Source organism: Montipora foliosa, chromosome 9 (assembly GCF_036669935.1).
Source record: "Montipora foliosa isolate CH-2021 chromosome 9, ASM3666993v2, whole genome shotgun sequence".
Lineage (NCBI taxonomy): Eukaryota > Metazoa > Cnidaria > Anthozoa > Scleractinia > Acroporidae > Montipora > Montipora foliosa.
Window position 1 is genome coordinate 8,160,740 of NC_090877.1, and position 15,000 is coordinate 8,175,739.

Here is a 15,000-nt window from a genome sequence, read left to right on the forward strand (position 1 = left end):
ATTCATTGATCCAGTGTCACAACTATGTTTTATGAACTCTTCAATTGTCTCGTGTGAACTGAAACTGAAACTGATAAGATTTCGTTCAGGGTAACTCCCTCTGGCAGTTTCAAAGACAAAATAATATTTGAAAGTTCAAAACAATCCACGTGTAAAAATAGAGTAGCAGTAATCAGACATTAGGAAGTGTGTTCGAGCTCCCTTGTAAAAGTAGTGTATCTAACAGATATTAATGCTGCGGAACATTCTGTTTCTACTGATTCATGTACACTTTTTTTTAAACTAAGAATCTTGTTTTTCTGGCCTAGGTTGAATTCATATTCTTGTTTTTCAGCCGATTTTTGTTTGAAAATGTTCTTGCATTATTCTTAAATGAAATTTCTGTTTTAGACTTTATCAAGGTGAACGTGCTCCATCGCCGATTTTGTACTACGTTTAGAGAAAGAAATAATTTTATACGGTTAAGTTAAAACGTGTAATTGTATAGTATTTACAGATTTTTACCACACAAAATTATATCGTTATTTCAGCCTCGGGTTTATTATTAAAATTTCGCAAATTTAAGTATCGATTTTCTTATCAAATGCATTCTTATGAAAAAAAAAGAGTATAGCATTGGTAAACAAAGCATCGGTACATAGAAGTGAGTTAAGGCATAAGGTATTTTTCCCTGTGGCAGTCGAACTGTAAACTAAAGCAATAAGATTGAATACACTGGAGATGAGGTCATTCTTCCCTGCGATGTTCGGAAGTTTAATGGGTGGCCAGTTTATAAATGCAGTTTGTGGAAATGGTTGACTGCGCACCGGTAGCTCAGTTGGTTGAGCATCGGGCTGCTATGCGGGAGGTCGTGAGTTCGACTCCGGCCGGACCAACACTCGGGGTCTTTAAATAACTGAGGAGAAAGTGCGGCCAGTTGTAACTACACCCGCAAATGGTTAGACTTTCAAGTCTTCTCGGATAAGGACTGTAGCCCTTGTTGGAAACCAAATAGTATGGGACATTCGGTGTTGTGATCTGACCTAATCTAGTCAGGGGTATCTTTCACTTCCTAAAATAACTTGCAAACTGCGTAACAAGCAGTCTGGCTAAAGTCCCCCACAACTGAAGCATTGTAAATCAGTCGTGAAAAGCCCCGTGGGGCGAGACTAATAACTTCACTTCGAAGTATGGAAGTGGACAGTATGTTTCTGAACACTGAAATATTAGTGGCAGAACTTTGTGCAATGAGATTTATATGTGAGGAACTTAATCTAGATCTGGAATTCTTGTGAGTTTTCACTCTTTCACTGTGTTGTTTCCAAGAGCTCATCTCCAGGGCGTTTGACGGCGTTCTGCTAAAATGCAATGCATTCTGGTAAAAACTGGTGAATGGCGCAGTGCATTCTGGCTAAGTATGATGCATTCTGAGAAAAAGTGGTGAATTCGAGAATTCGTCCCACCAGGACCTTATCATGAATCCAGAATATGTTGCGGCCCGCTCGCAGCGCTCGCTCCGTGCAGCGAAAATAGATAATTAAAGCAAAGATAAACATTATTCCTGTCAGTTTGCCTTCCTCTGAAAGTTGTTTTTCGTTGATGTTAGACGAAATTGACTCGGGCTATGGCATTGTAAAGAGCATTAGTTATGATCTATCTGGCATGAATATTCAAAGCTTAAGCATTTTGATTCTGGAGGGGGAGAGAAGGGAAGGTACCTTTATAATTGACCCCCGTTATCACCACCACCACCCCCACCCCCCTTGCCCCAACACACACACAGACACCTCGCGCCCGGTAAGATAAACAAAAACACTCCCTCAAGGTTGTCTTAATCTGTAAGTGATATTTCTCATAAGTATATAACACACAATCACAACTGAATAATCCTTTTTTTTTTTTCTGCTATAGGGCAGAGAATACATTTGCGACTCAAACCCGCCATTGACTTCGCGAGCCAAATCGACTGCAAATGTAGTGCAAATTAACCGCCTCCACATTGAGTGGGTTTTGAGACGCGCTGATGGTGGTGGTAACCGCGTCAGAGATTTTAAGCCAGATTTCAGACGTCTTGTTATTTCTCTAGGGAGAAATTTGATCCATAACTGTCTCTTTACTTAGGCAAAAAAAGATGTGCATCCTCAGCCACATTCATTCATTCATCAATCCTTTCACGGGAACACATGAGCCCAAAAAAGTGACCTGCTCCTATTAAACTGAGAGGCTTCATAGCTCAATTAATAGAACATTGCACAAACTGGCTTCGTAGAGGTTAAGGGTTAGAATCCCGCTAAAGCCACCTGAATTTTTCAGGTCCTTTTTCGGCTTTGGATTTCATATTTCGTTGTTGACTCAGGGACACTCGGAAAAAATCCCAGAGTTTTCAGGAGTACACCCAACGACCTTCCCATTACTAATTCGGAAGTTTTACCACTGAGCTATATAGTTCAGTGGTAGAGCTTCCCGTATTCCGAACGAATAATCAGACTCGAAGATCATAGGTTCGATTACTGCCGGAAAGCAACCCTCGGATTTTTTTCCGATTATCACCCAGTCAACATCGAAATTAAAAGTTGATCTCTCAGCATGGTTTTGCTTCAATGAGGTTCACATGTAACATCACTTTCAGTACATTCGCGAATGTATCATATCAAGATTGAGCAAATATTTCAAGTGTTTTCGTAAATGAGCCGTCCTGTAGTATTATTGGAAAAAAGGCGCGTTGACTCGGTTTCGCGAAACAAATGCGACGAGTCAATCTTCTTACGCGATACGGTAGGCCTGTACGCAAGCCGTTCTTTGTACGTTATAAGTAGGCTGGTGTTTATAGAGATTATCCTGATTTTCCGCGATGTGATGACGCAGAGAGTAGCCGTGATTGTGCAAGATATTGTCTGTTCTAGCGTCACTTCTAAACCGCTTATACTTTTTTTAACAGAACAATATTTGCTTACAGCACGAGTTCTTGAAGTACTTGTACTCCAAAGGACTCAAGACTAAAATACACGTGAAGCTGAAACTGAACCCACTATCGTACTAACCCCGAATCCCGCAACCTGACTTGGTTCCTGATCGGGATAGCTTGAGTGATACTAGTAAATACCCCAATATTTTAAGCCTGCATTTAGGGAAATAGCAAACAATATTGAGTGGTATGATCCAGTGGTATTATAAAGTAATATCGCACCGGAAGGAAGTGAGGCTCATGGAGCTTGCCTTGAGGCCTGGAGATCTCGGATGCAAGACCCGCTCTGACCACTAGTTCATAATAGTTGAAATCAAGAGAAAATGAGGGGACAGAGAGGGAGGCTCAGGGTGTTAGCCAGGATATGTCATGTCCACGAAAGTTATTTTCAGACGAGCGGAAGTCTGTCTTCCGAGACGTCCGCAAACAGTCTTGCCTCGCTCTCAGGTTCTTAGTAAAAAGAGAAAATGGCGGCGTACGTGAAAGGGTGACGAAGATTCATATCCATTCAAACATCAGATCGAGGTTGGCCTGCATGCAGACGCCTCGGAAGACAGACTTCCGCTAGTAAAAGGACTTCCGCTCGTCTAAAAATAACTTTCGTGGACTTGACATATCCCAAGGGCTGGACCGGGAGCCTCCCTCTCTGTCCCCTCATTTTCTCTTGTTGAAATTTAACCTGGTTCAACTTCTCGGTTGCACTTGTAAAATAGCTCACTAGTTTGCCTCCGGACAGTTGAGATTCTTAAAGTTGTTATTGGAAGGGCGTTTTTCTGAGTGTCATTTGCTCGGAGATATTAGTCTCAAGGCTACTCTGAAATCCGAGCTAAATAAAGTTTGTATCCGTTGTATGTACCGGTATTGTAGTTTGTAATATTGGTACTTAGTTTACAAAATATATATATATATATATTGACGGTTTCACTTCAAACAATCAGACCACTCGCTTGTTGTAAATGGTCAACTCAGTTGTCAGTGTAATTAATGGCTAATACGATGCTAGAATCCTTTTAGTCTCACGGTTTGATCTAGTTTAATTTGTAGGGTGTAGTCTCTAGAATATAAATCATAGCCAAACCGGTTCCTTTTGGCGAAGCAATTTCGATTTCCTCGAAGAATAATATATCTTATTTTAACAGTTTGTTACTCTATCATCCACTGATTGTAAGTTAATATAGAATTATTTTTGCTCTTTGGTCATAATTCTACATTATGGGGTGTTTATTTTAAGGTATTTTAAGTTAAGTACGTATAGAGGCATGATAGCCCGATACATAACCTAAACTCAGGCTTACGTGTGAACCAATGGTCCGTCATGTGATTGAATCTGACCAATTTGATCCGGTCACGTGTGACCAATCCCTTAGTTCAACCCATCTCCCACTGTTAAGTCCGACATTATCAGTATCAAAAAAGTTAACCCCGAATAAATTTCTTATGATGAAAGTCCCGACAAGTTCCCGTCAGAAAAGGGTTTGGCTTCGCCGCATACTTCCTTTTATTATTTTAATAATGGGTAAAATATCACGTTCGATCCTGTTGAAAATATCTAAAAACAAGAGTTGTTATTCCATTTGCCATAAAGTGAGACAGATTCGGGTAAATAGGCTACCGCTTTAAAGTGGTCGGCGAATAACAACTGTCATTTTTGTCAACAATTTCAAATGCTCGTTTTCAGACTTTTCAATGCGCTGGAGCGTCGTCGATCGTACTAAAGTAAGCATATATCAGTCTAAGTCTTAAAATACTTATCAATTAAGTATGTATTGTATTGTAAGGTAACAGACAATGTATTTTAAAAATACTGTCATGAAAAGCTATCAGAAGCTCTCTAAAATGTATTAACAAAATTGAGATTGTTTGAGGGAATGTCAAGGACTAAGAAATAACGATTTAAATGTATTGGTCTATTATGTTGGGCCATTGTCGGGAAAAAACTCCTCTTAAATCTTCTGGTCCTACACTTAAAATGCCCGACCGAATAGAATTTGCGACCGCCGAAAGAATTTGAGAAAAAATCAAAAAAACTTTCTTTGATTTTTGGTAGTACGCTAGTGCGCTAGCACATCTGTTGTGCATATTAAGCTTTAGCTCTTTAGACGTCAGAATAAAGAACTCGTTTCACCTAGGTGACCGAAATAAACGAAATGTAATCGGATTTTGGACGGAAATTAGCTCTCGGTGTAAAAATAACTTACAGTATAAAATGCCAGCTTCTTTAGATGCAAAATAATTTAGTAATTTTTACTCACAAAATACTGTGCACTCGAGAAAAGTGTTTTAATTATCCAAACATATAATTGACGAGACCAATGGCGAAAAAAAAGGATATGCATGGTGTGACGTCTACGTTGTTTTGGTAGAGGTATCGAATTACTGGCTGGAAAATTGACTGGATGACGTTGTTTTCATTGAAACTGAAATTGTCTGTGACCTGATGGCATCGACTCGCAACAATCTCCTTTCATGCATACCTCGAGAGGATTCCATCTATTAAATTTGGTTTCCCTATGATTCCAAGGCTTCAAGGATCCCCAACTTTTCAATGGCAGTTGACAATGGATATAAAGGTGGGGCAGCGGAGAAAAAAATGTGTTATTTTTCCACACATCCTCTCTAAAATCGCTTGTATATATTTCCATTAACTTAAATGTTTATATTTGTGTCGAAAAGAATACATATCACAGAAGCATTTATGATACCACTTTTTAATTCACCAATGGATTTAGATATTTTCGCGCGTTGTTATGTAAATAAAATAAGGGTATTAAAAATTACGTTGAATCGGGTTGAAAGCCTTCGGAAATCACATGTCAAACAATGGAGAACTGAAGCTCCGCTAACATTTCGAGGCGTGACCTGCAAGACAAATAAACTCTTTCAGTTATGACCAAATATAGATTTACCCCTCCTGCATAAAAATCAGAGATTTTTGGGAATGAAGAAAAATTTGCTTATCTCTGATTCATTCTCTGATAGAGACGGACTTCCATTGGAAGAAGACATATCCGAGACACCGACAAACAAGAAAACTTGGAAGGAAATTATGCATTTCCTGCAACATCTAATGACTACAAGAGTGATTTGCGATGTAGGAAACGGTAAATTTGTCGTGTTTTTGTAAAAATTTCCCAATTGAAGATCAGTTTCTTGAAATCATTGGCACATTCGAAAGAGTATCGAAAAAATTGCACGCGCAGTTATGTGTCACGCTCCAAATGAAATTGACCAATCGGGGCACTGACCATTTAAACATACAAGAATGACCTTAAAGATACAAGACTTGGTTGTGAACCAATAATTTTGGAACTTCTGGTCCGGACCAAAACTGCGGTAGTTTGTCGTATTTTTTTTGCATAGGAAGTATCGTCGTGTTGAGGTCAAATGTGCCTTTGATCGACTTGATTTGGGCATTTTGAAATTGACCACTCTAATTTTGTGTCTGACGTCACGTTCATCCGGGTTCTCTGTCTCATGCCTTGCCCCTTTCGAAAAGTTCACGAGAGAGTTTCGTATGAGGAAACACAAGAAATCGCAGACACTCGAAAGTAATTCGAGTTTCAAACAAAGCACTACTTATTTGACATGGCTTGGAATTTCCAAAGGCCTGAAGTAGTGCAAGGAATGGCAGTGTCGCAATCGCAACCGTCTATGAGCCACGAGCAACTCGTGAGCAACAGAGACGGTGAGATACAGCGTTTCAACCACGAATATTATTTTGGTTTTTCGGCGACCTTTCTCTTTGTCTGTGCGCTAGAAAGGGGGTTATCAAATTTCCAGAGGCTTTTTCCTGTAAGGGTTATCTTCGAGTCATTTTTGTTAACACTAAATGTGTTTCATTTGCGTTTTAGCTCTGGAGAGAAAGCTGTCGCAAAGAGGACCTAGGGAAGAACTGGTGAGCAGAGGAATCATGCCAGGTTTGTACGCCGTCACTAGCCACCTATTTAAAGTGTGTCTTCGCTGTTTTAATATTTCTGTTGTATTTGTCGTTTTCTTAGCGGTCAGTGCTGCTCCGTCAATTATTTCCCAGAGGACGAAGCTTGAAAGAGCGAAGGTATTGAAGATTTTTTTTGTCCAAACGCCCTGTGTGTTGCTTCTTGAAATTGCATTCACTATACAAAGAAGAGGTAAATAAATAAAGTACACAACGATAACATTTGTCAATCGTCTTTTATTATGGTTTATAGACTGGTGATCTTCTACAAAAGAAAATAAGGGGAAGACCAACCCGCGGTCAACTTGTGCAAAGGCATATTTTGAAAGGTAAAGTGTAGCTCTATATTTTATTGTCCGAAATGTCAAAGCCCCTCTCAGCTGGCTGAGGTGAGTGAAGTGACGTGATGCAAAATTCCGATAATGGCTGTTTCCGCTATCTTCCTCTCTTTTTGATAGCTTGAGGCCAGTTAGCATTTTCGCTTTTTTCTTTGATATGGCTATTTTCGAATTAAATTGCAAAATTTCTCACTCTTGGTACCGCATAATAACAGTTCGATAGTATTGACACCTCCAGCGAACTTTCCATAGAAATTTGTTTTTCGCCAAGTGACTAATGCGTAGTCATGCAACAGGATATGTAACAATCAAAACTTTTTCTGATCTGAACTTTGCCGATAAAGTGATGTTTTGTAAAAGTTAAGAATTAAACTTCGTCTCTCGGTTTTACGTTTCATGGAACTCTTGAACATGTCGTTTGCAAATTAGCTCTATGATTTAGCTCAAGACTCGCGGTCTATCAGAAAACAAAACCCTTGTTCTTGATACCGTATTCTTGCATCTGTTCTCTGTAGGCCGTCAGGGAAAATCGAATTTAAGCACACTGTTAAAATTATTTTCCTTTGATGTGATATAATCTTACCGATAATATTGGCCATCGAAACCGTATCCATTTCACGCAGTGGTTTTTTTAAATCTTTATATGAAAAGCACAAGTTGAAAAGATTTTGAAAGCAAAATATTTTCCACCAAATATTTTAAATACGCCCCTGTCCGTTTGAAAATGAACATCTTCGCACAATTTTTAATGCGAAGGAAGTCCGAGGTGTTTATAACTTATTTCCAGGGATTGTACTTAACATGGTTGACCTCTCTTAGGTACATGTATATGCAGATTCTTTATTCTTTAGCTATGCTGTGCAATTACAAGAAAGTTTTAATATGCGGCTGCTGTTATGAGAAATATGTAATTTTATTCAGCAACGAGGATTTGTATCTCCAGTGTAATATGTTCATGATTCAGTTTTTGATATTATTTACTTACTTAAATTGTCTCTTTGGTTTCCAATCTTCCGATTTTATTAATGTCTTTAGTTGATGCAACTTATTTAATATAATAATTATTTTAATTATTATTGTAAGGCATAGATGCCTTTGGTTAAACACAGTTAAAAATGCTTCTTTGGAGCAAAAATCACAGCTTCCTTTCCTCAAACACTTGTCAACATTTTGTCAGGTGGGTAGTGACAATGCCTCAGTCCAGTTCAAACACCAATATTTTTGTGGGAGCCAAACCCAACAACATGAATTAAGTTGATGAAGAGTTTGTGGTCTGCATCAATTTAGAATTCAGTATAACTGTGCCTTTTTTTGTGCCAAAGTTTGAATATCATCTTAACAGACTTAAGGATTTTTACCCCATTGCTTCCTTTGCCACATTTTTTCTATATCATGTCAACCTACTACAATGCATATGTTACCATAGTAAAACTTCTAAGTAAAATGCAGATTTTTTTTATGCGAGTCAACCCAAATTCAAATTAAGTTCAAGAACTTTGTACGACTTATCAGAATTTTGTGGAACCCTTTGGACATGACAATTTATGGGCCACTTAATGCCTTATACAAAATGGATGTAAATTTAGTATTGTTATTTGAATAGAAACCCCTGGTGCTGTGGATCCATCACTGATTGACAAGCAGATGAGATTGAAGAGGAAGAAACTGGAAGACAACCTCAATGACAAATTATCCTTTCGACCGGGCCCTCTTGAGCTTGTTAAGCAAAATATTTTGGAAGCTGGTACAGAAATGAGCCATGCCGTGCAGGAGGGGGCTGTGCCATTTACAGATACCACTGCAATTTATGAGGAAACATTGTCGCCAGAAAGCACTGACTCACCAGAACCCTCCCCTGAACCAAGCATAGTTGCATCACCTCCAAGTGTTGCATCTTCTCCAGGCTCAACATGCATTTCATCATCTGTGCAGGCTCTGGCATCCTTGCAGGCTCAGACACGTAAGCATTCACTAGAACAACAGGAACAGCAGCAGCAACAGCATCAGTTGTTTTTACAACAACAAAATGGCCTGCAGCAGCCTCTTCCATCACAATTGCCAGTTTCATCAGCAGGAATTAAGAAGGAGACGAGGCCTCGCAAGAAAACAGCGAAGTCCAAGGTTAAAAAGTACAAGTATCACGAGTACAGGCCACCCAACGGTGATGTGCAGAAGTCTGAATTGCCATCAGATTCACCTTATGGATTGCTTTTGCAGCAACAACAGCTTTATCTTCAGTTGCAAGTGCTCTTCCAGAATTATCCACAGCACTGCATGCTTCCATCCATTCCAGAGAATGTGAAACTTGGGGCAAATTGTGCCAAAACAAATAACAAGGATTCCGATTCTGACAAAAACATTAAAATTGAGGATATGCGAGTTGTTGACATGAGAAGAGCTCTAAAAGAGCGTGGTCTTCCTGTGTTTGGTTCAAAGACTGATTTAATAAAGAGACTAAAAGAATGTGGAGCTCTTTCCTCACCAGAGTCCAACAGCAGCAGTACTTCATCTCCTGTAGTGGTCTCATCACAGGGACAGATAACAACTGCTGCCCAAAGTATTTCACAACCACAACTAGGTCTTCCAAAACATTTACTGCAACCACTGCAGAGGTCAAATTCCGCACCATTGCAGAATCCAAACTTGAACACTGTGCAGCAGTTGCAGATGCAGATCTTGGCAAATAATCAAAGTCTACAACAGCTCAATGTTCCCCCTGAGGTACAACAGCAACTGCAGCAGCTGCAGTATCTGAATTTGCAACTTCAGTTACAGCAATTAAATATCCAGCAACAGCAGAATATACAGCCGAAGCCCCAGGATATACCAACTGTCGGTAAAACTGGGACGGTAAAAACTGAGACACTGATGGACAAAAGCTGTTCATTACAAGGCAGATCTGTTGAGCAAAGTCAAGTTAATGATGAGAAGCCAAAACCACATGGCATCCAACGCCAAAGCCATTGCATGCAGATGACACCTGGAAATGTTAGTTTTCAACACCAACAGGTGCAGCCACATATAGATCATCCTGAAAAAGCAAATTCTTTGGACAGTATAGACTCTAACCCAGGAAGTGTCGAAAGTCAAATTCTGTCATGGGATCAGCAACACCCACTGTTTGATGGAGGGAGTGAGTCGTATCCGTCACCTGGCTCACAACACTCAGACTTGTCAAATTTGTCTCCATTACAAGTAGACCATCTCTCTCGCAGCATGGAGGCAATACCAAGCACTAATCTTTGTCAAGGGAATTCCAAGGCAGATATTCATCTTATGCAGAGGTCTTACTCTGAAAGGTCCCCGTCTGAAGCGCCTGATGATTACTTCATTGTGGTTCCGCAGACAAAGCCAAGGTCATTGTCTGAGCCGCAGTTCCCTGTTTCAACTCATAAGCGGAGTATGTCTTCTCCGTCAGCTCCCTACGTTACTCCCCCACCAAGCTACGAGGCTCACATGGCTGCCAAGCAACATCAACAACATCGGAATGTTGGGCTGGAGGATCAGATGGTTAGTGGTTGCTCTTTTACAAAGGATGTCAGTCCCAAACATAATGACTTGGACTTGCCACTGGATTCTGTCATTCAGGACAAGGAATTAAGTCAAGAACTACAGAAGGTTTGTCCATCCATTCCTCACTTGCATGCTTACATTTCTGATTAAATTTAAGCTGGTAGTTTCCTGGTGTCCTAATTCATCCATTCATTCCTTCATTATTTTATTCATTCATTTATTTTTATTTGCCATTAGCCACATAAAAGAAAAGAAATTTAAAAAAAAAACAATCCACTTGAGAAATTAATAATAACTTAATTAAAGATGATAGACTAAAATATGTTTAAGGCGGTAATGACAAGGAAGCCTATATAGAAGCCGGGGGCTTATGAGCTATAGGCTTCCTGACAACATTGGGTACATCACACAAATTAACGGGACAGCATAAAATATAGAATGTATTATTTTAAAAAACAAACGAAAAAGAAAAGAAGAGGAAAGAAGAAGTATGTAGCTCAACAAAGAGTATATATGACAAAGAAAGGATGAATTTTTTAAGTCTTTGGCAAACAAACGAATGCTTTCACTGTTTTGAATTTCAGGACTTAATGATTTGAAATTTCTAGCAATGTTTAATTTGGATTTTTGTACTGGTTGACATTTCACATACTGATATTTTAGCTGCACTTGCAAAATACTTTTTAATTGGACCCCTTATAAAAATGATTGTCTCTGAGCTTGTTAAGTGTCTGTTGCATTCTAAACCAGTACAAAATATTATTTTTCTTTTGGGAAATGCATAACTAATATTAGTTTAGACCCATTTCAGTAATTGCCGATCTGGAGGACAAAACAATGGTTGCTCTGTCCTCTGAGAGAAACAAACATTTCAAATGCAAAACAATCTTATTCTTTTGTCCTCAATATTGGGAATTAACTGAAAGGTGTCTATTGGTGTGACATTCTCAAACCTGACTGAACATTAAAACTTCCACTCTTTTAACCAGTTTGCACCAAATCTTCGCAAGTACTGATCAGTGCCATGTCTTGATGGCCAAAAAAGTTATAATGTATGATTATTTTAGCATTTAAGGAAGAATATATTTTTAAAATTTCTGTTTCTAAAATAATTTTCTTTTTGGAATTAGCCACTGTAATGCCTTTAGACTTTTGAGGTGCACTCATACCATTTCAAATAATTAAATGCTCTTTTCTTTTGATCGCTTTAGGCCATGATAAAGAATTTTCCATCGTTTAATCATGATGATATACTTGAGATACTTGGAGGTTAGTGTTTATCAAGAACTAGGGAGATTAAAGCAAAGGTGTTTTTCAAGCAATGGATGGAAACCAGAAGTGCCTTTCCTTTTTAATTTGGTAGTAGTTTCTACCCAAACATTTAAGCAAACTCTCTGTAGTATTAAAGACATTTAGCCAAACAAAGGTAGTTTTGTCAAGGCAAGTCTAAAAAGTAAGTGCCTTGGCTGCTGTTTGTTTCTGAGAAACACCTCTGCTTAAGTTTCCTTCAGAAAAATGGGATACTAATAAAGAGCATGTTGCTTCGCTGTTCTAAAGTTGACATCGGTCTTGGGTCAACATCCTTTAAAACCATTCATCCCTCAACTGGCCTCTAATGAGGAATAAAATTGACTGTCTGGCAAAGTAAAATCTAGGAGAAGGGTTGTAGGGGACGTATTGTTAAACGCTTTACCCTTTCAGCCTCCACTGATGAGTGAAATCATCTGGGTCCGGTTGTTTAAAAGCCGATTAACGGTAATCCCAGATTAAAAATTAACCAACTAGTTTATTTCTCTACTCCCAAATGCTGTTCAACGCTGATATTTGGCAAACATTTGCATAAGAAGAAGTGAATCTTCAAAAACAAAAATAAACAAAGGAAACTTTCACCAAAGAGTTGAAAACAGGAAAAAAAAGTTTAGGTTAATCCTGGATTAAGTTAATTGGCATTCGAACAAACCCGGCCCAGGTGTTAGGCAGAGTAAAATCTGAAAGTGTCATTTCTAGCAGGGAAAGGGCAAAAGCAACATTTGGTTGGGAAAAAAAACAGTACACGTATTAACATCCAACAACTGCTTGCCTCACTCACAGTCAAAGAAGTTTATTTTTTTCATCTAAGGCTGCTTGAAACTTTTGTGACAAAGAAGTCCATTATTGTCAATTTTAAGTATTGTTTATTAATTTAATTTAATATTGTGATTCTTAAAAATTTTATATTTTATTAATTATTCTGGAAATTTTATACTGTAAATATTGTAATTTTACTGAGTAATATATATATATATATATATATTTTTTAATTTAGTTTAATAATATTGTAATGCGCTTTTGAGTATTTTCATAGAAAAAGCGCAATATAAGTATTAAATATTATTATTATTATTATTATTTTTGCTGGGTGTGGTTCCAACTGTCTTGAGACTGTGCAACCAATGCAAAGTTCAAAATGGAACCCTGGAATTTAGAGAGTAAAATTCTGTTCAGTTTCAGTTACAGAATCCAAGAAGAAACGATTATTTTAGATATCAGTAATAGATAAAATCATTAACGCGTTCACTCCTGAGACACCTTAGGTGCCCTGAGTTGACGAGTAAAATCGTCTGGCGTTAGACAGAGTAAAATCTGAGTCTGTTTAGTCTCACTCCCAGGAATCAATGGATTAAATGAATCGCCACATGAAATAAGCTATCATCTGAAATAAGCTATCATCATCATCATAAACTAAACAGTGTACTGCCACAAAAGAATCACAAAATGTATTCTACGAAACAATCGGCCTTTCTTTTTGCCTCCTGTCAACACCAACAGGACTAATAACATTTTTATATTTTCAATGACCCGCCAATGCAGTGTGTCTTCGCACAAGTCCTAGATTGTTTAATCTAGGATAGAAACGCTTTTTAATAACCTATTGTAAATATATTTATCTTGTAATTATAGCTTTATTAGAATTATTTATGTCTTCACTTTTATTGACTGTATATTTTTTAATTATATATTATATTTCTTATACCATTGGACATAAAAAAAGTACTGTAATTCAGCCCTCAGGCTGTGATGTAATTTTAAATAAACTATCTATCTATCTACCTATCTATCTATTTAAATTCAGAAGGGCATACATTCTTAATAATGTCATTTTGTTTTGCAGAGCCTCGCAGTCAACAACCGACTACCAGTGTAACAACACTTTATGGTGGAGTAGTGTCACCATCATACTCCTCACCAGGAGCCCATCTGACTCAAACAAGAAGCAAGTCACCTAACTTTGGACCATGTCTTAGTCAGCGCACTCTTCAAATTCACAATTCTCCAGGAAGGATATCTAAAAGTTGTGAAGATGTGAGCCGTGATGTGGCCATTGGCAGCAAATTTCTACCACAGTTGGATAACAATGCAATGGCTGATATTGATCACTATCTTTGTCCAATGTCTCCTATGAAAATTGACTCATGCGATGCAGATGAGAATTCAGGCTTACTAAGCCACTCCTCGAATTCCATACCTATTCCATCGTCAAATTTTATTACTGGAAGGACAGAAAATCTTAACTGGCTGGACTTGAGTGTGTCACCCAACTCACAGATTTTATCGCATGGCAATGTGGACGTTATGCACAACAACAATCATAAAGGAACTCCACCCCCACATCTCTATGATCCTTTGTCAACATTCAGAGATGAACATTTTCCTCTTTCATTATTTGATTTGGAAACGCCAACAGCACTTCATCCTCCAAGTGACTTTGGTGAAACGATGGATTATTGTGTGTAGGCAGCATTTTAAATGATGCACACAAAAAGGTTTAAAAATAGATAATATTACCGGTATAGGAACCACTGATTGAGTCAGTGATTATCTTTGAGCAAATGATTGATTGTTTCAGTCTTGTTGTACAGAAAATAATTTAAAGAAAACAAAATATGGTTCTGAAGGGATCTACATGTAAAACATATCAGTGTCAACAAATTTAGCATATTCTGCGAATAGAGCCACGCCTTGTGAAAGGTACTGTTGTCAGTCTTAAAACCAATTTTTTTAAATTAGGGCATCAGCTTTCCTCAGTTAGTTTGTAAGAACAGTCTTAGGAGATGTCATTAAGTGGTTGAAAGAAATAAAGTCTGTTGGATTTGGTTAAACATTATAATTAGGTAACAATCCCTGCTTTTTTGTCTCTGCCGGAAGTTTCAAGAGGTTGCAAGGTAGGGCCCACAGAAACCTTGCCTGCCTCAAGAGTAACTTTCAGTTTGAGCTTTGTGTTAGTTCTATTA

At 38.2% G+C, this 15,000-nt stretch overlaps 1 protein-coding gene across 3 annotated transcripts; it reads left to right on the plus strand.

Annotated features, from left to right (window-relative positions):
- The first annotated feature begins 5,357 nt into the window (after positions 1-5,357).
- Positions 5,358-14,876, plus strand: LOC137969893 (myocardin-like). Of its 3 annotated transcripts, XM_068816298.1 has the most exons (8): positions 5,379-5,514; positions 5,924-6,045; positions 6,796-6,861; positions 6,943-6,998; positions 7,132-7,207; positions 8,820-10,834; positions 11,941-11,998; positions 13,881-14,876. In XM_068816298.1, exons 2-8 carry the CDS (start codon positions 5,991-5,993, stop codon positions 14,501-14,503), a joined length of 2,949 nt encoding a protein of 982 aa, XP_068672399.1. In that variant the 5' UTR covers positions 5,379-5,514; positions 5,924-5,990; the 3' UTR covers positions 14,504-14,876. The 3 variants fall into 3 exon arrangements, with proteins under 3 accessions (XP_068672400.1, XP_068672399.1, XP_068672398.1); XM_068816299.1 differs by lacking the exon at positions 5,924-6,045 and having other exon boundaries at positions 5,358-5,514; XM_068816297.1 differs by lacking the exons at positions 5,379-5,514; positions 5,924-6,045 and adding an exon at positions 6,409-6,629.
- Positions 14,877-15,000: the final 124 nt, after the last annotated feature.